At 31.3% G+C, this 23,808-nt stretch overlaps 4 protein-coding genes and 1 long non-coding RNA gene across 10 annotated transcripts; 2 read left to right on the plus strand and 3 right to left on the minus strand.

Moving 5' to 3' along the window:
- Positions 1–51: 51 nt before the first annotated feature.
- Positions 52–11,454, minus strand: loco (regulator of G protein signaling family member locomotion defects). Of its 5 annotated transcripts, none has more exons than XR_011174264.1 (15): positions 10,004–11,454; positions 9,288–9,896; positions 8,265–8,903; positions 5,938–6,048; positions 5,634–5,858; positions 5,292–5,530; positions 5,015–5,207; positions 4,550–4,759; positions 3,881–4,157; positions 3,645–3,793; positions 3,474–3,557; positions 3,229–3,373; positions 3,039–3,130; positions 1,374–2,856; positions 52–343 (listed from the first exon to the last, which is right to left on the minus strand). XR_011174264.1 is itself a non-coding variant. In XM_069121849.1 (15 exons), exons 1-15 carry the CDS (start codon positions 10,643–10,645, stop codon positions 2,308–2,310), a joined length of 4,098 nt encoding a protein of 1,365 aa, XP_068977950.1. In that variant the 5' UTR covers positions 10,646–11,454; the 3' UTR covers positions 2,017–2,307. The 5 variants fall into 5 exon arrangements, 4 of the variants coding, with proteins under 4 accessions (XP_068977950.1, XP_068977949.1, XP_068977951.1 ...); XM_069121849.1 differs by lacking the exon at positions 52–343 and having other exon boundaries at positions 2,017–2,534; positions 2,601–2,856; XM_069121848.1 differs by lacking the exon at positions 52–343 and having other exon boundaries at positions 2,017–2,856; positions 5,292–5,512.
- Positions 11,455–12,039: 585 nt separating this feature from the next.
- On the plus strand, positions 12,040–15,439 carry LOC138184154 (putative leucine-rich repeat-containing protein DDB_G0290503). Its single transcript, XM_069121852.1, has 5 exons — positions 12,040–12,295; positions 12,394–14,384; positions 14,472–14,585; positions 14,665–14,815; positions 14,904–15,439. Exons 2-5 carry the CDS (start codon positions 12,429–12,431, stop codon positions 15,101–15,103), a joined length of 2,421 nt encoding a protein of 806 aa, XP_068977953.1. The 5' UTR covers positions 12,040–12,295; positions 12,394–12,428; the 3' UTR covers positions 15,104–15,439.
- Positions 15,440–15,450: 11 nt separating this feature from the next.
- On the minus strand, positions 15,451–16,779 carry RpL26 (ribosomal protein L26). The gene is made up of 4 exons (XM_069121885.1): positions 16,628–16,779; positions 16,175–16,355; positions 15,897–16,037; positions 15,451–15,638 (listed from the first exon to the last, which is right to left on the minus strand). Exons 2-4 carry the CDS (start codon positions 16,340–16,342, stop codon positions 15,501–15,503), a joined length of 447 nt encoding a protein of 148 aa, XP_068977986.1. The 5' UTR covers positions 16,343–16,355; positions 16,628–16,779; the 3' UTR covers positions 15,451–15,500.
- A 926-nt stretch (positions 16,780–17,705) lies between these two features.
- On the plus strand, positions 17,706–21,617 carry LOC138183971 (uncharacterized). Of its 2 annotated transcripts, XM_069121556.1 has the most exons (5): positions 17,726–17,861; positions 18,217–18,308; positions 18,828–19,135; positions 20,557–20,843; positions 20,989–21,617. In XM_069121556.1, the coding sequence occupies exons 3-5, from the start codon at positions 19,053–19,055 to the stop codon at positions 21,579–21,581; spliced, it is 963 nt and encodes a 320-aa protein (XP_068977657.1). In that variant the 5' UTR covers positions 17,726–17,861; positions 18,217–18,308; positions 18,828–19,052; the 3' UTR covers positions 21,582–21,617. The 2 variants fall into 2 exon arrangements, with proteins under 2 accessions (XP_068977656.1, XP_068977657.1); XM_069121555.1 differs by lacking the exon at positions 18,217–18,308 and having other exon boundaries at positions 17,706–17,861.
- Positions 21,618–22,384: 767 nt separating this feature from the next.
- On the minus strand, positions 22,385–23,789 carry LOC138183979 (uncharacterized). The gene is made up of 2 exons (XR_011174210.1): positions 23,428–23,789; positions 22,385–23,355 (listed from the first exon to the last, which is right to left on the minus strand). It is a non-coding gene; the product is annotated as an uncharacterized LOC138183979 (long non-coding RNA).
- Positions 23,790–23,808: the final 19 nt, after the last annotated feature.

Raw genomic sequence — 23,808 nt, forward strand, 5'->3', positions numbered from 1 at the left:
ATTTTTTGAGACGCTGTACTGTTGTAGTTTCGCAAGTATTCATTTTGCTTACCTACTACATTCTCATCGATTACATTGTTCTTGCGATTCGAATAATTGCGCGGTGAGAGCGCGGAGTTCATCAAGCTACGAACAATTCCGGAAATCGGTGACACGAATGTTGCTGTTTGCTCTTGACGTTTGTCCGGTGAACATTCGTCTATTTCAGTAATGCACGATAATACAGATACACGTTTACAACCAGACATCGTATCTCTTGTGCGTCCAATTTTTTCAACACTTTCAATGCGTCTAAACCAATAGGTTTTACGTGCCCTTACAAGGACTACGAATCAAAAATAATCTGCAAACGGAAATATAGAAGAGATGTATATAGAATCTACGTGAGAATTTGAAGAAATACGAATTTAATGATAAAATGATAAATAATGAAGGGCGAAGAACGAACTCAATATTATATTCTAAATGTTAACATTATTAAATTATATATAATATAATATAATATTATTAAACTAAAATATTTTTTAATTATTTACTTTGTTCTCTCAGTCTAAATAGCTATCCAATCAAACTTTCGAATAAAAACTGTTTTACGAGTTAATGTGCAGTATCTTGTGAATCTTTCTTATACTTAACCTGCAATTAGAATTAGAAGCAATTAATTATACGTTTACCTCTTATCAGTCGTAAATGTCAAATCTGACCGATATCAACAATAAAAGGTTTCAGTATCTTACTTTTTACCTCTTTAATAACACGCGTATGAGTCTAATTATTCAATCTCGAACGCATCGAAAAACACTTTGACAATAAAAGATTTGAACAGAGCAACACACGTGTTCCCCTTGCTTACTTCGTCGATACTTTTAATACGTATAATATAATAGAGAATATAATATTAAATTTCACTAATTATATATAACTCTTTTATATTATATTGTAATTATTTGATACACGGAACGAATGATAAAAGATAAAATCTTCAAAAAGTAAAAGGTAAAAGTAAGAAATTTTGAGAAATTTCGTAATAGTAAAATAGTTTTCACACTATCGATACAAAATACGTTCTATTGTATTTTTAATTTAATAATTTAATTATTCTTATATACATGCTACATTATATCTCATTTATAATCATTGAATGACAGAGAATCGTCTTTGAACAGTAACAGAACGAATGGAACAAAGGATAAGAATCGGATAGCGTATTTACACTGTGTAGGGTTAGGTGATAATAACATTAAATAATTTAAGATGATTTCTTATTATCTTTTATAGGACGAAACATTCTGCTTTAATAGTAACTAAATAATATTTAAGGGAAATAAAATAATCTGTAAATATATCTTTAAATTAATCTTTCAGTTACTTACCTTTCTTTGATCAGACTTTATTTACAAGACTTTTGTACAAAAGTTTCCAACTTGAAATATTGAAAAATCAAGCTTTTTACACTTTGTACTAATTAACTGTAACGATTCTCTTTTAACATGGTAGAACAACATATCAAAAACTAACGTCAGATACATATATAATTTCGCTGGTCGAAACACGATAATCAAATCGAACTTCGTTGACTCGTATATCGAGCTAAACAAACTGACAATGATGACAAGCCCGCGTAAATATATTATCATTGCATATAACGCCACCTACAAAAGCGCAAGGAAATAAATCAAGAAATCAAAAATACAAAGGAGACAGAAAACCGTTGAACACATGTTCCTATGTGCGGCGAACATAAATTTACATGACTGTGAAAATTTTCCTCCGCTATTTGTATCGGACTAAATATCGAATTAACACAAAAACAAAAGAAACGCTTCTATAAAACAAAGTTTATATAATTTATTTAATGTGCATAAAATCTCAAATATTTTTTTCCATCGTTTACGTATAACAATATTCATTTGCTATAAATTACAATAATAAAATATATGTCCTGTATAACCAGGAGAGTAACAGCTGTACTGTAAAAACATCATAAATAAGTTTAGACTACAATTTTTTTTATGATTAAAAATACGTTGTGAATATCGTTAGAATAAAGGCATCTTTGAGGATCGGGCACCTTACCACCGATCGAGGCGAAGTGGTATGATACAAGATCGTAATCGTAATGGTAATAAGTTCTGAATAATACTACAAATACAAACTTTTTCGTCTTATTACCATTTTGCTCCAAATATGTAGCAATGCATATGATACATATAAAATTGATTAGAAAGCACTTTCGCTCATTTTGTGGCATATTTTATGTATTCTAGATACAAAAATATGTGAATGTCGTTTCCCTAATGCAATACGTTATAAAATATTTTTCCGAGTAAATTCGGTTGGACTTAAAGAAACGGCACAATTTGACTTTGGTAAAGATTTCGAAGACATGATATACCCACTTTTTGTTGCGCATGTTACAAGATTTTTTGGCTTCGGCGGAAGGGGTGGAGGTTTCGATGATTTCATTACACTTAACGAGTTGACTTGAGTATCGAAAGAATCCAAAGCAGTATTTCGGGAGCAAGATCCATTCTCTACAACGGTCCGATCTCCATCCGTCAAAGTTGTATCTAATATGAACGAACTATCTGATGACTTACTCTGCAATTCCTTTCCAGTAGCCAATACATGGAATCGTTTATCAAGATCTCCATTCTTTGCTGAAGCCAATGTCGTCGTTGCGGTTGATGTTGTTGTTATAGGTGTTGCTGTTGTTGTCGTATTTTGATCATGTCCGCCACAGTTTTGCCGTTCGTGAATCGAACTGTAAAACTTGGCATTTGCTTCGCAATTGGTAGATATTATCCTAGGTCTTCGAACTTTGTTGCGATCCGTCGGCTTACCATTTTCCTTGTTCTGATCAGTAATTTCATAGCTTTAAGGGTCGAAACGCAACGCATAATAAAAATTTCAAAAATGAAATGTATTTAAAAACGTTACTACGATAACTGACAATATGCTTTATGAAAATGTTTGGTACCATTAAAAAAATACGCATTATTATACCCCAGAGCATATAAGTTTCGTTTTTTGTTTACCTTTAAAAAGTCTGGCAATTCAAAATTGATCTCTGTGCCTCTCTGATCTTCTAATCTAGATCTTTGTGCCCGTTTTAAACCTTCGTATAAATCTATAAATATAAATATAAATATTATCCTATACTTGGATAAAGATATTTCTAATTCTATTATTAGCAATACTATTCACGTACTATGATATATAATTTACCTTCGCCGTCGAATTTTCCCGGTAATTGCAGTTTTACCCCGTTCCGCCATTTTGCTATTAAAGGAGGATGAGATTTGGCAGTTTCTTCGGAGACATAATCGTTCGCATTGCTTTTTTCGTTCATATTACATTTAGGCTTCCCTCCCTTTAACATTAATATATATGGATATATAAAAATCGCTCTTCCAAAGCAACATGTACACTGAATGTAAGTAGACATATAAAATAACAGACATCTACCATACCTTCTTTTTTCCATGCATTGTAGAATCTCGAAGAAAAAATTTACTCGGCAAGATAGAGGAACCCTCAGAACGTTGATCGTCGGACTATATCCCAGAAAATAAAATAACCCATAAATAAAAAAGCAACTAATTTTTTCAGATAATTATTTAGATAAATAAAACATTTCTTACCTTACATGAACCATCATTGTAATGATATTTACTCGCGCCTTTGCCCACCAAAAGCTCTTCAAATACTCTATTTGTGATTTCGTCTAGAGTGGATTGAGAATTTGATCCATCATGAGTGTATTTAACTGTGTTTAATTCTTTCTGTGGATCTACAAAAATATTTCCCCTCAAATTATTTCAACAGTTAATGTTTTACCAATTTCTTGTAGCTTATTATATCCCAACATTTTTATTACCTTGATCCTTTATGTTGGTCAAAATTAGCCTTGCAGGAGCATCAATAGCCTGTACATCCGTACAAACACAATGGTTTTCACTCCATACAGTAATAGTTTCTAAATTAAAACCATACTTATTTAGAAGTGGCCTTAGTACATCTTTAAGAGTTCTGCCTTTATGTGCAATCACAGTTATCACTCGACGGGAAGGTAGATCGACTTTCAATATTTTCGTTGGTACAACTTCCACTTCTTGACCAGCCAATACCGATGATGGATATTTTGTATCTATAGTCTGAAAACACAAGAAATTTTTTATCATTTTCAGATATTAATACTGTATAGGTAATAACAAGTACAACGAATATTCGTTTCGATTAGACTGTTTATACTAGATTATAAATTATGCGTGTACGGCATACATAAAATACGTATATTTTACATCAAGTTTAATGCAAATGTGCCCAACTACAAAAGCTACACCAGAAATGCATGCATAACAATTTTCATAAAACAACAATCTCCTACAATCGTTATACCATTCAACCTTATCATTTCATTCAATCAGACTATGTGCAAGAAAGAAGCGTGTCCTATACATAGCATGTTTAACATCAACAAATTATTTTATTAGTTTCGAGCAATAATCTTAAAAGATGCATTAAATAAATACAAGAGATCACAAACCTCATCTGTAGCAAGGATTAGAACGTCATAGTTAGAATATCGAAGAGCTCTTTTATCAAGGAGGCGTGTAACCACATCTTTAATACTCTCCATTTGGCTAGTTGGCACAACCGTAGTCGATCCATCGGGTAATATTACCCGACATAACCCGGTACATTTGGCACGAACTTCTTTCGTTTCATTCGACTGTCCTTCGTAGGACGATAAAGACTACAAGTTATACATACAACAACTTTGTAGATTCGAAATTAAATGTGTGCTTAATAACACTAACATTAGCTTTCAACAAACATCTGCGCATAGTTGCAATACCAAAATATCTACTACACACTTGCATTACAAGTAAAACTAACACATACAATGGTTATACTTGCCTTCAATACAATTGCTTTACCAAACAAAATAGTTTCTAAGTTTATTTTTAATTACAATGTACAATGTAAGAGAAAAAGAAAGAATACTTACATGTTTGTGGAATGATTGTCTTAATGCCAAATCCCATGATGCTAATGAAGACCTGCTGCTAGATATAGAAATACTGTCGTCGTTGTTATTACCTTCTGCTTCTCTTTTCATAGTTGTAAAGCTCTTATATATGGTCTCATTTCTATTAGGGCCTTTATTATATTCAGATTCCCCACGATCTTTTGATTTAGATCTAAAAAGACATTACTATGACGAATATACGCTGATAACACTTGTTTTCAATTAGTATTTATTAAATACCATTTATTATCAGTACCTGTTTTTTCTATTCCATGGAAGAATAGATTTTCTACATCGATCTTCTGCATCTGAGTGACTCTTCTTTAGCTTTACACTAGGAGAACTGGTAAGATTTAAATCACAATCTTCTACTCCAGTTATGGAATTTCCTGTTTCTACACAACGACGATATAAATCAGATCTTAAAAATCTCGGATAACTATCAAACTTCATTAGATTAAAAACCTGTTTTTGAGCCTGAAAATAAAATACAAACTAACGATTTCTATTAATACAGAATAACTAATATAATGTTAATAATGGTAATAAACACAATTGCAGAATTGAACAGAAGAATAAAAAAACATGTCATGAACACCTGTAAGAAAAGGTCAGCAGGTGCTTCACTAAGAAGTTCTTGCGTTATTTGGCCAGTTGCATGGCTATCAACGTTTACAGGTTCAGCTGCTGTAGTGGACAAATGACGTTGGTAAATTTGATTTGCCAACTTACGTCTTGTAGTAACATCTTTAGTATCTTTGTATCTCTCACAAGCAGCCCAAAAGTAGATATTTTCATGGCTAAATTCTTTTTTTAGAAATTCCTAAATTATGAAAAGAAAAAAGGTATTAGAAAAATATGCAATGTGTATTTATTTAGTGAAAATAAAATTTCATTCTTACCGCAAATGTTTGTAAACCTTTTGGATCTTCTAGTAATTTTTCAAAACCATTGGCCCATGCATGTATGTTTTTACAATCGGTATTCTTATCGCATAATTGTGTACTACCGTGCTGTGTGAAAGAAGCATTAAAAAAAATTATATTTTATTGATAACGTCGTTAAATGGGATTAAACGAGTCATAGGGGAAACGACCAAGCGCGTGCGCGTTCAGCCTTATACGAACGTTACGAATATTACGATTATTATATACGAGTATTGCAAACATAACAAATATTACAAATATTAGTTAAGAATAGATCAAGGAACAAAACGAACGGTATGCAATAGATATAATCACTAACTTTATACGGTCTTTAATAATCGTTATTATATAACATTTAATTTACTTGTCAATAGAACTTCATGGTCTTTTTTACATTAACTCCAATTCGTATAATAGTCCGTCTAATCCATCGTACTACAGCTATAATTAAGCAACTGTATATAAGTCGTTTTAAGAACTTTAAATATTTATAATTATAAATTCAAAATTAAAAAAGAGAGAGAACTACTAAAACAAGAAAAGCTAACATAAAAACGAAAAATACTTATAATTGTACGTAATAATAAATAATTCTTAATACATCTATTTCCTCCCTGTTTCGTAACATTCCCGACAACAAAAATATATAACCATAAATATCTGAGTCACTTATTTAATATATATCAATCGTTGATAAGATTTGAACAAGTACATCATAATCACAAATAATTGAAATAGAATTAAGGAAAATATAATTATAAAAAGATTTAAGAGGGCGCGAAATCATAATTAATTTCAATTATTAGAACGATAACAATACGTATCGGTGTAACAGTATAACGTATCGACGTAACATATCGATTTGACGTTGTCGACTATTGATCATAGATCAAATCATTAAAATTTCATTTTCTGTTCTGATTTATAAAATAACAATAGCGAGAATGCTCTTCGATTTCACTTTGTCACTTCTTTAATGTAAACAACTGATTAACTTTGAAAAAATAAAGAACGTCGAACTAGAATCCATTAGATGATCTCCTAGTAATTCCATAAAATATTGACCGTGTCGTACATACCGATTTCACCACGGTATCCATGTCGTGATCGAAGATCGTATTCCTTCGTGTACACGCGTAACGATCCCATTTATCGAAGGAAAAATAAAAATACTTATATAAACATAATACAGTCAAGGAAATAATTTTCTTTGGTATTAACTATCAAAACAAGATTGCGGTATGCTCGTAATAATAAGGGCTCCGCCCAACTGCAGCGATGCACCCGTTGACAATTATGATTCCGCACACGGTGTCTGTTCAACCCAATGGTCAGCCGAACACGACGTACACCGACAGAACCGACACGATCGACCGATCGATTTCTTACAATCGAACCGATAACTTACACGAACGATTATTCAATTAATTTTTCTAAATAATTAATTCAACCATGATTCTATACTAATTAACATTGTAACTATTGCACGACAGCGTCACGTTCATTTTGTGTGTAACATGTCACTCTCATGTGCACTACCGCTACGGGTATATTCGCTCGTACTTCATTTCCTTCTCTTTCTCTTTCCCTCTCCTTTCCAAGTTCCAAGCTCAGTCGGTCGGTCGGTTTATCCGTCGGTACCTTCATTTATTCATACTAAATATATCTTCTTTGCTACTTCTATCTACTTATTCGATTTCTTTCGTAAAATTATTTTCGTTATTTCATCCAAAAATTGTAAAACTATCGAACCGAAATATAATACTCTAATTCCCACCATTCTCTCTTTTTCTTTTCTTCTTTCGCTCGCTCACTCGCTCACACATACTCTCATACTCGTGCATTATCTCGCTCACTTATTCATAGAACTCACTTATTTACTCGTGTTTCCCCCTCTGTTCTCATATTTCTTTTTCCTTATTTGCAATTTCAGGCATTATTCTTTCATTTAATGCAAATATTTAAATTTTGTCTTCCTTTTTCATTATATTTGTATCCCATTTATTGCAATAATCTCAAATTGTAAATTGATAACTCATTTAAGAACCAATTAATCTTTCGTGTATAACGTGAGATGTTTATGCCCCCAATAAAAACAATATCGGACCCGGTATTTGAGATAAATATTCCATTTTGAAACTTATTGGATATTGTAATAGAAATGTTATAATAAATATCCATTAACTTTCTTAGATTTTTTGAAAACCCCAAACAGGCCCCAAACACGATCTGATCCTGAATCTCCCACATTGTAGACCGCGTTAGCAAAAGTAAGTATTGGAAATAACAAATATAAATCTTACCAGACAGATATTCTGCGCACAAGTCCCAACGTTTCTAATTTCTTGCAAGCTTCCCCAGGGACGTGAATTATCCGATTTATCTGAATAAGTTTGGCACAGTGGTCGAACGTAATCCATGCTTGTATTAAGGTCTTCAAAACTATGCACTAAAGATTTGGAAATACCAGAAAAAACTTTCGGGCTAAACTTGTCTGGTACGTCGATTTCTTTTGATTCTGCTAGTCTCGTAAGTCCCAACAATTGCGATTGCGACTTAATTGCGGCATCACCGGGCGTCTCAACAGGATCTTTTAAACCGTGCAGCATTGCGGTGGTGCAAACGGACACAAGAGAGCCAACGGACGAACTAAGCAACCCCTGCTTAACTGTTGAAGCAGATGGCAATGGACAGGTGGGCAAGTCCCCCCTCTTCGTTCCCTTTTGTATGTCGGAATTCATGTCGGAATTTTCTATCGCTTCCGAACACGTACTTATGCCATTGCAAAAATCATTAAACATCACACTTTCACGAGGCAATTCCAGACTATCTTTGCTCAATTTATTTGTTTCGTTCCAGCATGTTTTCGATACAGCTCGTACCGTTAGTCTCAAATCTACAGCTTCGTTACCGTATGATCTTGACGAATATTCACACGCATCCTAAACACATATCGTGTTAATTAGAAGCAGATCTTTATTTATTAAGTAAAATGAAAACTGTTTAATTTAGAATAGTTATGAAAATAGTTTAAACTCTATCATATATTTTAAGTATTTTTTTTTATAACCACAATGGATTGAATAATACCCATATTACAATCATTAAAATTTCTTTAGAACTCAGATAGATAAAATAACAAAATGTAACAGGTGTATCCATGAAAAACTTTATATTTTAAATAACAAAAAAAGGACTACATACATTTCAATATATATTTACTGGCTAAGTAACAAATATTATAGAATAGTGTTATTACAATGTAAATCCTACAATCCATTTAATATTAACTGAGTTAACTGCTATGAGCATTTTAATCAACATACCCTATATTCCAAAGTTGGACATCTTCTTCGGGGAATATTTTGTACAATATTTTTATCTGATCGACTTGTACAATCATCCTTATAGCCAATTCCAGAATCACTATTACTCGAATGAGCTGTTGATGTACTTATATTGCTTGGTTGCGGAGAAGCAGTTTCTTGATGTCTCCTCATTTCATTATATGGATTTGTGTCAGTAGCTGTTGAATCTGATATGTACAAAGTTTGTATAGCACCAATCAGACCATTGCAACTGTCTGGAAATTCCTGACATACATTTAGTTCAGAAGTTTTGGTGCATGTAAAACCAAATATATTGCACACACTAGAATGTACTATATGATCAATTAATTTATAGTATATTGTAAAAACATGGCAGGAATTGGAAACAATATTTTCTTTATCTTTAACAGATTTAGTTAATATCCCAAAATATTGTTTATCTTGTTCAGAAAAGGAATTACAAAATATTATTCTATAGGACGGATATTCTGCTATAACACGATTTTCTGAATTGGTGAGTTTTATATTTGCTACATGTATTGTTAACAATACTGTGGTTGGATTTCTTTTCTCAGCTTTCAACCGTTTGATGCATTTTCTCAATACCTAGAAAAATAAATATGAATTAGTAAAATCATATTAGATCAAATTCAAGGATAACTTAGTGTTTATACAGAATTAAGAGATAGTAATGATAGTTTTATCAAAATTACCTGCATCATACAAGACGGATGCAATTGATTTGGAATATCTATAGTTCCGAGGTAACCAACAACTGTTCTATGCACTATTTTCTCAGAATCTCTTTTATGAGATGCTGGCGGTGGTGGTGGTGGAAGAGGACTAGACATATCCCAGTGATAATGTAAATTACAGTAAGTTCCATGGTTTTGCAATTCAGGTGGTGTTTTTCCTGCTACATCAAACATAGCACCACTTTGTAAATCTCGCACAACTTTGGCAACTCTACATTGTAATTGTAGCGCTCCCATATTACTTGCACGAGGTTTATGAATATATTTGGGCTTGCAGCGTACTGCTGTTACTCCTTCTTCATCAGAGGAATCAGAATAATAATTTTCAGCTATTTGCAACTTTAAAATACCCTTTGAACGACCAATTAAATGCACAACATCGTCATGGGGCAGTTTGCTAACATTGTGGCCATTAACAGATACTAAATAATCGCCGGCTCGTAATCCAGCGATATCCGCTGGACTTCCTGGAACGATGCAGCTCAATATGCAAGGTTGTTGTCCCGAGATCGTAAAGCCAAATCCCTTCATTCCACGCAATACCTCGACTGCCCTTACACCGTAATTCACTCGCTTTTTCTTTTTTCTGTTTTGGTGCATTCTTAGATTTTCTTTTCATCAATTCATACAAGTTTCAATTTATCTTTCTAATTTGTCAATCAAAGACTATCGTTCACCTAACACTTTCACGATCCAAAAAAACTCCCGAATCATCTTTCCCTAAATTCCATCAGTTTCTTTTAATTCTTTCACAGAATAAGTGAAAATATGAAAGTTGAATGATTTTTTTATTCTATCACTCGATCGACTCTAACTAATCATCTATAGAGGATCTATAATCAATTTCTATTTGAAATCGGTTTTCGACCGTTTACGCTTGCGGTTCGTGACGGCGTTCTTTCTGCGCTTTTGCACCTCTTTCTCTCACACTCTATTACTTACTGTATCACTAAACTTTAAAACAGAATTTTTCAAAATTTTTTTACTTGTGTATGTAGCATCCTATCTTTGTTATTACCATTGAAATATGTACTAGTATTTATCTCATACATCTAAACACACGAACAACTATAAAATGTTTTGGCAATCTCATTATTCTTTTTCTTTTACTTCTATCCTTTCACTCCCTCCACTTTTCTTTCATTTACATCATTGTTTGTACCTATATTCATCGATCCATACACTTCCGGTATACAAATGCACATTCTACTAGAAATTTCATAACGAAACACTTTCTTTCTTCGTATGGAATCCTATTTTCGTACAACAAAAATTCTATTGGTGGTAAAACCTTGTATGCCTCCCAAGTAATTTTATAGCGTTTTCTTCCCACTTTTATATGCCGATAATAAAAATAAAAAACTGTTATGCAAAGTGAAATGAACTTTCTTCATTATTCATTTTTTTCTTTAAATTCAATTCCATTTCGTCATGTGTGACCCATTCAATTTATATACTCATTCATGATACGTGAATGTATGTAATAGTAAAAAATTAATCGAGTACACGCGTACTAGACAAATTTTCAAATTCGATTTTCTCGAAAATGAGGCTTCAGAGGCTCAAAAAATTGTATTCTACATTCTCGACTTAATTTCGCATGTGGAATAACCTCTTATCGATTATCTACTTCTGTCTAGCCATGAATCAAGCAAATGTAGGTATACTTCGCAAATTTTTAAACTTGATTCGAAAAGAAATTTCTAACGCAATTTTACTTTTTATATTCGTTTTATTTTGAGCCATAGAATCTCCCTGGTCCCATTTGCATCATAAATTACGGAGTCACCTTGTATTTTTGAAAAACGTATATAAAATAAATTGTGATTGATGTCAGTTAAAAAATTTATTTCGCTAAATTTTAAATGTTTTATGAAAGCTCATATTAATTTTAATAATTATATTCTAAATTTGTCTATCTTTTTATTTAATTTTACGTTTGACTGATGTATAAATATATTTTTGATCACTTTTGTCGCAACGATTGAAAATGTATTTTACGTATAGTTTTTGGAAGGCTAGAAAAGTGTTTTTAATCAAATATTATATGTAAAGGAATTGTATGAATTCATTTTAAAAAATGTTAAAAACGTAATATGGAGTTTTAAATTGTATGCATTCATATGTATGTATGTTACATGTGTATAAAGTTTCCTAACCACTAAATTCTAATTTATTTCAATGGGTTGTACTTGCGTGCCAGCTTTATTTGTGAAGTGATACATTTTTTAGGCTACATTATTATAAACTGTAATTCAAGTAATCATTTTTCTATACCTATTAATTTGAGATATCGATTATTTTTAAATGTAATTAATATTCTATAAAAAAATATTCTAATGTTACAGATAGTGTGTGTATTAGGATAGTGAAAAGCTACACTATGGAATCTGATGAAATTACATGGAATATAGTACCAAATACAGTTGCAAACAGAATGATAGATTTCTCTTTGTTACATAAATTGGTACCATGTAGAAGATTACGTCGCAGAAATAAAGCTATGAATGCTGCAATTAAACAGTATCAAAGCATAAAGACATATAGCCAGTATATTAAAATGAAGACTTCAGTTCTTCGAAATGTGACAGATGACAGTGAAACAGATTGCAATGACACTTTCACTGAGGATGATTATAGTATTTTATACAAATCTAATGTATCTTTATCAAATTATATAAAAGAGACGTTAGAAAAGAATAGAAGATATTCTTGTGAAATAGAATCTGTGACTAATGAAGATGATTTTATATCTAATGTAAAACCTAAAAAAACAGTCATAAAAAGACCTAAAAGTACATCACCTATAAATTTAGGATGGCGAAAGGTTGTTAAGAGAAAATCTCAAAAAGCTCTTTCTTTGAAAAAAAGTATAGATGCAAATAAATTTACATGTGATAATGATGATACTAAAGAAACTTTTTCTGTAATGACTGATAATGTTCAAAGTAATATACAAAGTAAGGCAAACACACCTCATAAATATTTTATAGATTGTATTAAAGAGAATGTTTTAAATTTAGAAAATCAAGTGTCAGTGAAAGATGAAATAAATACTGCTACTATTGAAGATGTATGTGACACAGCTTCAGATTCAACTGAAATAACATGCAATGCAACTACAGTACAAAAAGTAACAAATAATAATGATAAATTAGAACAATCAGATCCTACAGTGAATAATATCAGTAAAGAATTCCAATCAGATAAAAATTATCATAAAATGCTTGGAAGTCCTAACATAAGAACACAGAAAAGATTGTCATTTTCATTATATAATGTTAATGAAATTTGGGATACTAATTGTAAAAATATGTCTGTGGATCGAAATTGTCCTAATCAGGTAGAAAAAGACCTAAATATTACAGAAACATTTATGAACATGCCCTCAGTTATTGGTAACACATACCAACTAAAAGACTCAGGTATCGATGAAGATACAGAGGAAGAAAATTTAGAACTTGGAGAAAAGCATTATAAGAAATTTAAAAATAGGACTGAAAAAGAAGAAAAAGAAGATACATCAAATACTTCTTCCATAGTAAACTCTAAAAATAATTTAATAGACGATGATGATAACTTGAAATCTAATACTTCTAAAGATACAATATTACTTGCAAATGAAAATATAGATACAAATCAGGTAAAATGCAAACAAAAGATACAAACAGATAAATTGCAACCCAAAGTTACTCATACAGAAATTGTTAATAAAAAGTATAAAATAATGTGCGATATATCTGTGCTTAATGAAAATATTGAATCAGAAGAATTAAGCATAAATGATTTTTGTGATGAAAAATCTGAGGTAAAGGAAATGAAGCTGATAATGAAAGACAGTACTTCTCCAATAACTGAAAAACGATATCAACAATTAAGGAGATTAAATTTAGTAGACAGTGACTCTAGTACCAGTGAGAATGATGATAGAAATTACAATGTTGAAAATATGAGAGACAAGCTATTCAAACGTTCCTCAGAATTTTCTGATGTATTAGGTAATGAAAATGATAACGTATATCCTAACCATGAAAATTCAATCCAACTTCATACAAAATTACAAAAAAATGAAGACTTTTCAGAACAGACTAATTATTGCTTGGATGATGAAGATAATATTTTGAAACAATGTTCAAACACCAATGAAGATTCATCTCTAGATACTAAACAACTATCATTTGCTGGTAATAAATCTGTTCAACATAAATCAGATTTAAACTATGCAATAAGTCGTAATTTTGACAAAGAAAAGCATACGAAAACATCAAGTGAAAAGGACTTAAAAATTGAAGATATGATGCAGTGTGGGAAAAAGGAATCAACATGTAGACCATACAATGTATAAATAAGAATTTTGTTTTTTCTATTTTCTCTTATAGTACCTTTATATTTTGTTAATCTTTTCTTATCCTTTGCCCTCTTAAAGTTACAGGAATTTATAGAGAAGGAAAATTTATTGGTTGAAACAGCAAAACCTTCCTTTACACTCAAAGATGTAGAAGAAGATGATGAAGTCTTTATTATAGACATTCCATCTAAGGTATGATATATGTCATGATATAATTGCCCAATCCAATATGTAGTATATTATTGAAAAAATTATATTTTGTTGTATCTAGCTACTTGAAAATCAGTTACTGCAAAGTAAAATGGCTTTCACAGAAAAAACATTGAAACTTGGAAAACAAAAGTACAGAGTTGAATATAAAAATATAGATAATGTATCTTGCTTTCTTGGTACTAGAAAACGAAAAAAACCTTACAAAATAGGTATGTAATGAGTAAATTGATAAATACTTAAATTAATATTATTAAAAAAATATGCTTCTTTTATTAATTGGTTCTCTTCTCTTTTCAGTAAACATTAAACCAGTAGCAAGAATCGTAGTACGAGAAAAAGTTACAAAAGACTCGCATGCAAAATTCTCAGATCAGTGTTCTAATCACAATATTGATTCTTCTGATGAAATCAAAGATGAGATCATCTCAAAAAAGAGGCACACCCAAACAGAGCAAGATCTATCACTCAAAAAAAGGTGTTTAAATATTAATGAATAAAATATTTTATATAAATAATGTACATGTAGGAAATTGCGAGTTTCTGTAATTTTTAGATAAATTAAAGAATTTATATGTTAAAGTAATATTTTAGAAAGGACAGAATTTATATTGCGATATGCAGTTTATAGAATGTATAAATATCGAACAATAGCAATATATGATTGTTTTTATACGTATAAATGTAACGAGAATTTTATAAATATGTGTACTTTTATTTTTTACCAAGCATTTACTTTTATACTTGTATTTTATGCTATAAATATAAATATGGTATTTAAATTCTAAAACACCTTTTAGTGTATGACTAAGAACATTAAATGAGTAAAAGGAATATTACACACAGATTCTAATATTAATGTTTTTATTTAACATTATATATGAAACTGACTTAAATTTATGAAGTTTCCATGGCTGCAGTTGAGTCTTCGGTATATTTTGCTTTATCCTTGCCTAATGCTGCAAGCCTACCTTTACTTCTCCTGTCAATAATCTTCTTACGATCCTTGTCCATCTTTAATTTTACAATCACTGTCTGTAAATCACAAGATTTAAATTAGAAAACAGTAAATATTTTTTAACCAGAAAAAAAGGTGAAATTTTATAATATCAGTGCCAACTTTTCTGCAGTAAAAAAGCTAAACAAGTCAAATTCATAGACATAAAGGAGAACCCTTGTATATCAACGAAACCAACAAGCTTTGTGCTTTAATCTATGTGAATGGTTTGGTTCATCATTTATCAAAATTTAATAATACATATATACCAAAACACAATACAAAGAATAGCTTACCTTGGATGGGTCGATACCAACATATACATTAGCAGTGTTAGCTTTTTCACGTTGAATTCTTTCTATGTATATAACAAACTTTTTCCTGTACACTTGAACAACTTTTCCAACTTGTTGGCCTTTATAATGCCCACGAACAACCTTTAAACAATAAATAAACAAAAATGTTTAATGAATGAGGTTTTATAAAATAATTACTTACTTATTCTTAATATGTTTTATCACATTTAATATAAACACTTTTCAATCTTCAAACGATTTATAAAATATTACCCTACCTGAACTTCATCATCTTTACGAATTGGCATAGAACGAACGTTATATTTTTGTCGAAGTTCTTTGGAAAGAGGAGCTGACATAAGTCTCCTCCGAATGTGAGAAGGTGCCGTGAAATGCCTCTTTCGGTTTTTTCGGCGTGAAGAAGAAACAAGTTTATTGAATTTCATTGTTGTTGGTTACCTGTGCATGCAAAATATAACTCTGTATTAATTATAATAAAGTACAATTATGATAGCTCGTAGTAAAATCATGTGGTATGTTGAATGTAAATAACAAACAGTTATAGGTTAGTTACTGTCACTATCTCAACTACAATTATTATTCGTTTTCAAAACATAAAGATATTTATATTTATATATTAGAGAAAGAGTAACATGATTTTAATATAAAATTTCTGCCGAGATTACTTTTTTAAGTACGATTGAAATCGATTTTGATTTCAATGAACTTACCGACAACAGCCTAACTCAGTAGCCCCAACCGGAAGAACGCTTGTTCGGCACGAAAGAAATACAAATTTATCTATATAATCTAGTGAAAATCTATCTCACTCCCAATTCACACATAGTAACATTGTTGTAAATTCGTCTTAAAGTTTTAGCATATTTATGGTTGTATAAGATATCAAATATTGTTGTGAACTGGTGTAGGCCTGTGGCTCCCTTTAGCGTGAATATCTTGTATGACAATAAGGTAAATTCTAACACCGCGAATTTAACTGTACAACAGCGTAGCTGAGGTAACGAACAAAAGTTATTTAACAAATTAATAAATTTGATCTATCAATAGATTAAATGTCAAAATTATTTATCAGTAACAACTATGATCACTCTCAAATTTCGTATCTATCTTTCATATATATCTTTCGTTACCATGGAAAAGAATATTGCCGAGGCATAAGTTACTCGCTCTCTGATATTGTGAACTCCAATCAAAATAATGTTTATTAGCGTTAGTTAATGAGAATTTGTCCTATTGGATAACAAATTAATCGTAGATTGTCGTGTAAATCCGAGCAGATAAATGGGCCACTCTACGACACAAAAAGAAAGAATCATCACAATTGTTGAATCGTTAGGACTGTCATGTTGAGCTCAGCATCTAAGTAAATTTCATTAAAAATCAAATCCTGTTAAAGCAGTCAATCTTTTAGAAATACTCAGTTTTAAATATAATTAGTTTTAAATATAAAATATGCAAGTTAATCTTTGTTGTATTTCTTCACTTAAACATCAAATTAGTTTTAGAATTGTTTGAAGTTGTAACGCGAGCAGAGTGCTTCAGCACTTCACGGGCTTTAATCACGCTAAATTCCCCAAATCTTAAAATGGCCACGCAACAATATATATATGTATATACAATAAATTAAATTTGAATATGTAATAAAAAGAATCAATACGATTTTCCGTTAGTGTTTTCAATAACAACGTCAACGTTGTTTCTCTTCATTTTCCCTAGCTCCTTTTGTTAGTCTAGTTATTTTTCATTTGTCCACGAATAGGAATTTTCCATTAGATAAAATAGTTGGTACTTTGACACAACAGAGCTTAATATATTATATGATATTCGGTCATAGCAAATGGTGGTTAACTGTTCGTCGCTCACGATATTCTGAAGCTCTGCAAAAATATTGCCGTTATGGGGTTATTAAATGTACAAAAACATCTAGAATATCATAAAAATCGAGTAAGTAATCGATCAATATACATATTGCTATTTTGTTGAATGAAACGTGTTCGTTTATACTCATACTTCAATTTTGTGAATGATATACTCCAATGAATAAGTATGAGAAACGTAATATAGTAGAGACTATAAAAACAATTATCTTTTTCATATTTATCAAATTATTTAAATTTTTGTCGTTATAAATTTTATTCTTTCTCTTTTTTTATTTCTTGATATTATTTCGATTGCTTTTTTGTGTTTACATTTTTTGCCATTGCTTTCGAAATACCCTGGTTATCTGTCTTAGCAGATAATACAAAACAAAATGATTTGCCTTTTATAAAGAAATACTTTAATGTCGATGTCATTATAGACGTTGTAACTTATAACAAAAATATACTCTTGAGGGGAACGGGGGAGGAAGAAAGAAAGAAAGAGACAGAGACAGAGAAAGAATACAAAAACGTATGTATGTAGAATATACTATTAGTTAATTTCAAAAATAAATACAAGTCCAACAAAAACAAAGATAAAAGAGTATATAAATAGGAAACCATTAGTGAACTGATATTTTTTACAAACATACCTTTGGAATAGTCAAAGTTATGTTTAGAGGGATCGAATATTATAAATAATGAGTTATTTAATCTCCCTTCTCATTTCTAAAGAATCTGAAAGTATAAAATTGCGTAAAATGCACATACATAAGATAAAGAAATATGTAAAATATACAAAGTATATATAGTGCTTTTTATAATATTTAATACATAAAACAATTTTTTACTAAGATGCTATTTTTTGAATCATGTTCTTAAAAATATGAAATTGCAACAAAATGAGCGGTCTAATCATGAAATATAATGTGTTTTTTCTTCTTTCAATGCATTTAAGTAGCGCATATCTAGAATGGAAAAATGTTTAATAAAAACAAATGTAATCATGCATAATCAATCGCGCCCATCCATCATTTTACTCATGTTCTAGGTCAGTAAAACAACGTGCAGATCAATCCTTTAGGAGAAGTTGTTTTTAATGAAAATTGTTAAAAGATTACAACTTTGAACTGTCGGATATCTTCTGAATTCAATGTTTCAAGGTGTGATCTATTAAAAGAAAAAAAGAAAGATATAGGCAAACTTAAACAGAACCAAATCTTATTTTTGATTGGATTCAATTTAAAAGAAAGGGAAAGTTTGGCGAATTATAAAAATGGGCTCCACAAAACAAGAAGATAGATTACTCAACGTTGGAATATCTTTGCCACAGTGGATCAAAGGCCGAACTAACAATAGGTTCGTTTCTTTTCGAATCCTTTGTAGAATTGAATTGTTGTAAGGTTGTTAAACTTCGACTTGTACTGAGTTGCAGGCTTGTGATGCCTTAACGTAGCATTGTTCTTTGCTGAATGTAGAAGAAATTTAAACCAATTGCAATGGTAAGAGGCAATTTTTTAGATTGCTGGCAGGACATCTCTGTGAATCTGTAAATACTGAATACAAGTAGATTTAGCATTAACCCTTTTAATATGATCAAATATATTTGTTATGCGAAAATCGTGCTACCAAGCCGGCGGTTGGATTTTATCTACTTTCACGTAAAACTAAGTCTATGATTTATGATTATAATGGATGTGTATTTTGATGAACCTAATATTTGAAGAACAATGTAACTATTCTTATAAGAATGCATATATATATTTGACTGTTATCATGCGTCTGTCAGAATGTTCTTTCATCAGAAAACACATACATTATAACCATAGCCTAGTGTATAAAATAGAAAAACAATATCAATCTTGATTAAAAACAAATTTAGATCTTGCAAATATGCTTAGCTCTCAAATTATGTTACAAACAAGAAATTGTTACGTTGTAAAAAAAATAAGTGCATGCCATAAACAAATTTTTTACTTGGAATAATTATTATTATTTTTTAATTAAAATCGTCTAAATTATTCTGTGCTGTATTTTCAAAGTTAAGTCATTTTCACTAATCATAATTGACAGAAATGATCCGGTCAGGTGAACTGATTTTTCCTTTTACTAAGTTTTACAGAAGAGTTGATCTCAAAATTAATCATTGAATATATCATAATCATTCACATAGAACAAGAGATTCGCATTGTTTAAGTCTTGGATGTTCAATTCATACATTTAATAAACGATAAGAAATATTTATACATGAAATTTGGCTAATGCGTGATACAACACGAATAAGCAGTTAATCGCATTGTGCCCGCTATTCTTAGACTCAAGACACTCCTCGCAATAGTGCGACCTCGTATAGCTCACTGTGTGCGGTGCATAACGTTTGTTATACTCTTTTCTTATTCTCTCTTGTAGATCTATGCCGATTTACATTAAAACATCGGATTAAATAACGATCGTTTGTTCACGCATGTTATGAATAGTATCGAATTCAACAAAATACTTATGTCAGGCATTGAATTATTCGTTGAATTAGTTGACGGGTTAGCATTCTGAGAAACGCATCGCTATAGGACTTAGAAATTTATAGACGAACTGTTGGTAGTAAAGAGAACAATATATCAATGGTAAGAAGATATCTAAAGCTGAAAGAATCTTCTAACAAAAGACCATCAGTCGAAGAACCTTTATTTATCGAGTAGCATACCCTTGTTTGCTTCATTAACCTTACTTTCTTTCTTTGCAACGTGTAATTACCAACTTCTCGTTCTTTTTCTTTTATGCAGATGTGATTTCAATGACACTACGTTTAGTCCACCATCTCACGACGACAGCTTCTTTTACATACGATATCCGAAGACACAAAATCGATCATCGGTTTCGCAAGAATATCGGCCGATTGACGAAGTTTTTGGGGAACGAAATATTACTTCATCAACAAATAATGTGAAAGTACAGGATACGCAACAACAACAGTTTACTGAGGAGAAGAAAAGAAATCAGGAAATTGATTTTAGCAAGCATCCCTTACCTTGTCAACCGTTTATACCATCAACTTTAACAGCGAACAAAGGTAATTTACAATTGACTGTCGCATGCGTTCTTTGTGCAGTTTGTAATTACGAATTTTCTGTTCATTATTACGACTGAAACAACGAATAACAAGTAAAATTTCTTTCTTACTCTTTGTGATTCAATGTTTCTGATTTTGCTCCCAGAAAAAGGAATTAAATCAAGTCCGAAGGTATTACTGGCCGATAATACGAAGATTACAAAATCACAGGGGGTAGATGATGGATTTCACGGCAAGCCAGCACTTTGTGGAAAGTCAATTGTTCTTGTAGCTAACCAGATGATGTCTAACAAATTTCACGAGAATATTTCGGCCGAGCAGGCCGCCAGTCAACCCAGAAGAGGAAGCAAATCTTTACCAGCCACTCCAGTCGCTTCGCCATCAGGCAGTCCAAGCGGTTCGCCTAAGGCTCGTCGTCGTGTTTCTTCGAATCGATATTTTGCAGGAGCATCCCTTCATGATTGCGAGAAATATCAGGGAGGTTGGATCTTGGCAAGCATCTTCGGACAATCTAGGGAAATCGTTACTAGCAAGATCGAAGAAGAGGACGAAGCAAACATCGAAGTCGCAACTGCTCCACTTAGATCGCTTGCTCGGAAGAAATCCATTTCGTCGCAAAATCTTACATATGTAGGAAGCGATGAGAAATCAGAAAAATCAGCTGCTTACCCAAATGCATTTCGAGCAAAACCATCGCAATTAAGAGAAATGAATTTCTGGTCCCCAACATCGATGTAAACCAATGTAGTAAATTGTTATTCGTTTACATCTTAAGCTTAGTTAATTAATAGTGATTAATTCGGAAAGAAGGATTTTTTTTTAGAAGAAAAGCACGATAGAAATATATACATATTATTGTCACTTTCCGAGTTTTTTTAAAATCAACGAATGAACGCATTGATAAAACGAAAAATAAACAAAGGAGAGCAGCTTTTTGTTCGTTATTTTTCGTGTATTCTTAACAATGTGCTTATTATAGTTAGTACAATTAATATTTATAACGTATTAGTGCTTATTTTTTCGGCTTTTAATTAATGCTGTTAAACAAAGATGTTCTTTCCTTAATAGTCTTTCTTTAATAGTGGAACCCTATCATAATGATGATGACATAGATCAGAAATACAAAAGGAAATACTCGTGTATCGAAAACTATGGTTTTCTTATAAAGCCTCGAGAAGTGGGGGGGATGTACTTATATTCTGTGAAAACGAAACATAAAAATTATTTTTAGATGATCTATCGCTTGACAAACTTAACTAATTACGCAAGATATTTCATCTTTAATTTTTAGAGAAGGAAGAAAAGTGAAATAGGGGAAAATGTTATGTCATATGTATACGTTTATATATTATTTTTTATATTTATAGAATGCAAGTGATCTTGGAAAAAATAAAATTACTTGAACCTTGACCATTGTTCGAAAAGCCTGTGTTAAAAAAAAATAGATAAAATAAAATATGTAAAAATATATACAAATTACAGTGCGCGAAGTCTGTGGATGTTTTGAAAATAATGATTATCGTGCAGTATCGAGTGAATAGTTTATAACATAATCGTTAAGAAACATACTGAAACACTGAAGTGGAGATGCTTTTGTTACGCATTCGAGAACACGAGGTCTATTCGAATATGAAAATTATAGTATCAATTAACTCGTTACAATAATGTAAAAAATGGTGGAATTATTAATTAATGATCTCGACATATTATTCCCGACATTCCTACAGCTTGAGATGGAGAATTGTTAGGTAACTCTATCCATATGTACGATCTATGTAATCGATATGACAAGCGGAGACACTATTGGTGTTAATGATATATCACGGGAATCAGCTCGTATGCTGTTGCAGTACAATCAACCAACAAATTGTTAGTATGTGTTATTAACAAGAATATGTTCTACTGTATTTTACAGAGAAACAATAAATAAATAAAACCTATTGTATCGATAATGTTTTCACTTCTTCGACGCGATCGAATCTGTTAAAACCAGTTTATTCAAAATACTTTCTCTAATTAAATATGCTTTTATGTAGGTATCATTATCCTTATATTTCACGGTATAAGATATAATTTATAATTATTTGTCAGAGTTACAAAACAGTACAACGATTTCGTTATTCCTTTTATTAGAAGTTGTGACTATCATGTTGAACGCGGGAGATACATATAAATCATTAATGGCTAAAGATTTAGATTAGAAAACGAACAAGTCATTTTGCTACGTCATCTTACCAAATTATAATACACTCCTTCGCCTCCGGCGTGCTTATGAAATCTCGAAGTTCTTGGCCGTGCTTGTTCTGTTACAATTTGCCAATGTCAATTGCGTAATAACTGCAACCGGCAGTGGTCGTCTGATCGCGTTCCCTCTCACTTTGTACTTGTTTATTCTTTCCGTCGCGTCGCCTTCTACCCCTTCTACTCTCCACGCCCTCGTTTCCCATTTTTGTTATTTTTGATCTTGCGAAGCTACTTACATTCACGTTTTCGCTGAATTTTTTCCAAATTACTTGGAATCAAATATGACTTTATTAACGGAATCAAGATAAAGTAACTTAATTGAAATAGACAAAATACTCACATCTTTATACATGCAGCAGGGTATGTTAGAACGAAATAATTGATTCTTGAATCTCATTCATTGTAGCATCAGTTCTTTCTAGTATACATTGAAATGCACACAGATGTTACAAAAAGTATTGACACATTATTTCCCAATAAAGTGCCTTTGGCCGGGTTCTTCGTTTCATAGTATACAATTTTTGTAATCATACAAAAGTGCATATGTACTACTAAATAATACGAAATTAAAATTTGAAAAGGGAAACAAATAACTTTAATTTCCTACTCTATTTCGCAACAACAAAGAATCTTCGACAAAATTAACGTTTAAGGGCGTGAAAGTAGACGATTCGTCCTTTGAAACGAGCTCAAGTAGAGTATTGTACGATTCTTATTGACA

The sequence above is a fragment of the Bombus flavifrons genome, chromosome 10 (assembly GCF_040668555.2).
Source record: "Bombus flavifrons isolate JBK064 chromosome 10, iyBomFlav1_principal, whole genome shotgun sequence".
NCBI classification, from domain to species: Eukaryota; Metazoa; Arthropoda; class Insecta; order Hymenoptera; family Apidae; genus Bombus; species Bombus flavifrons.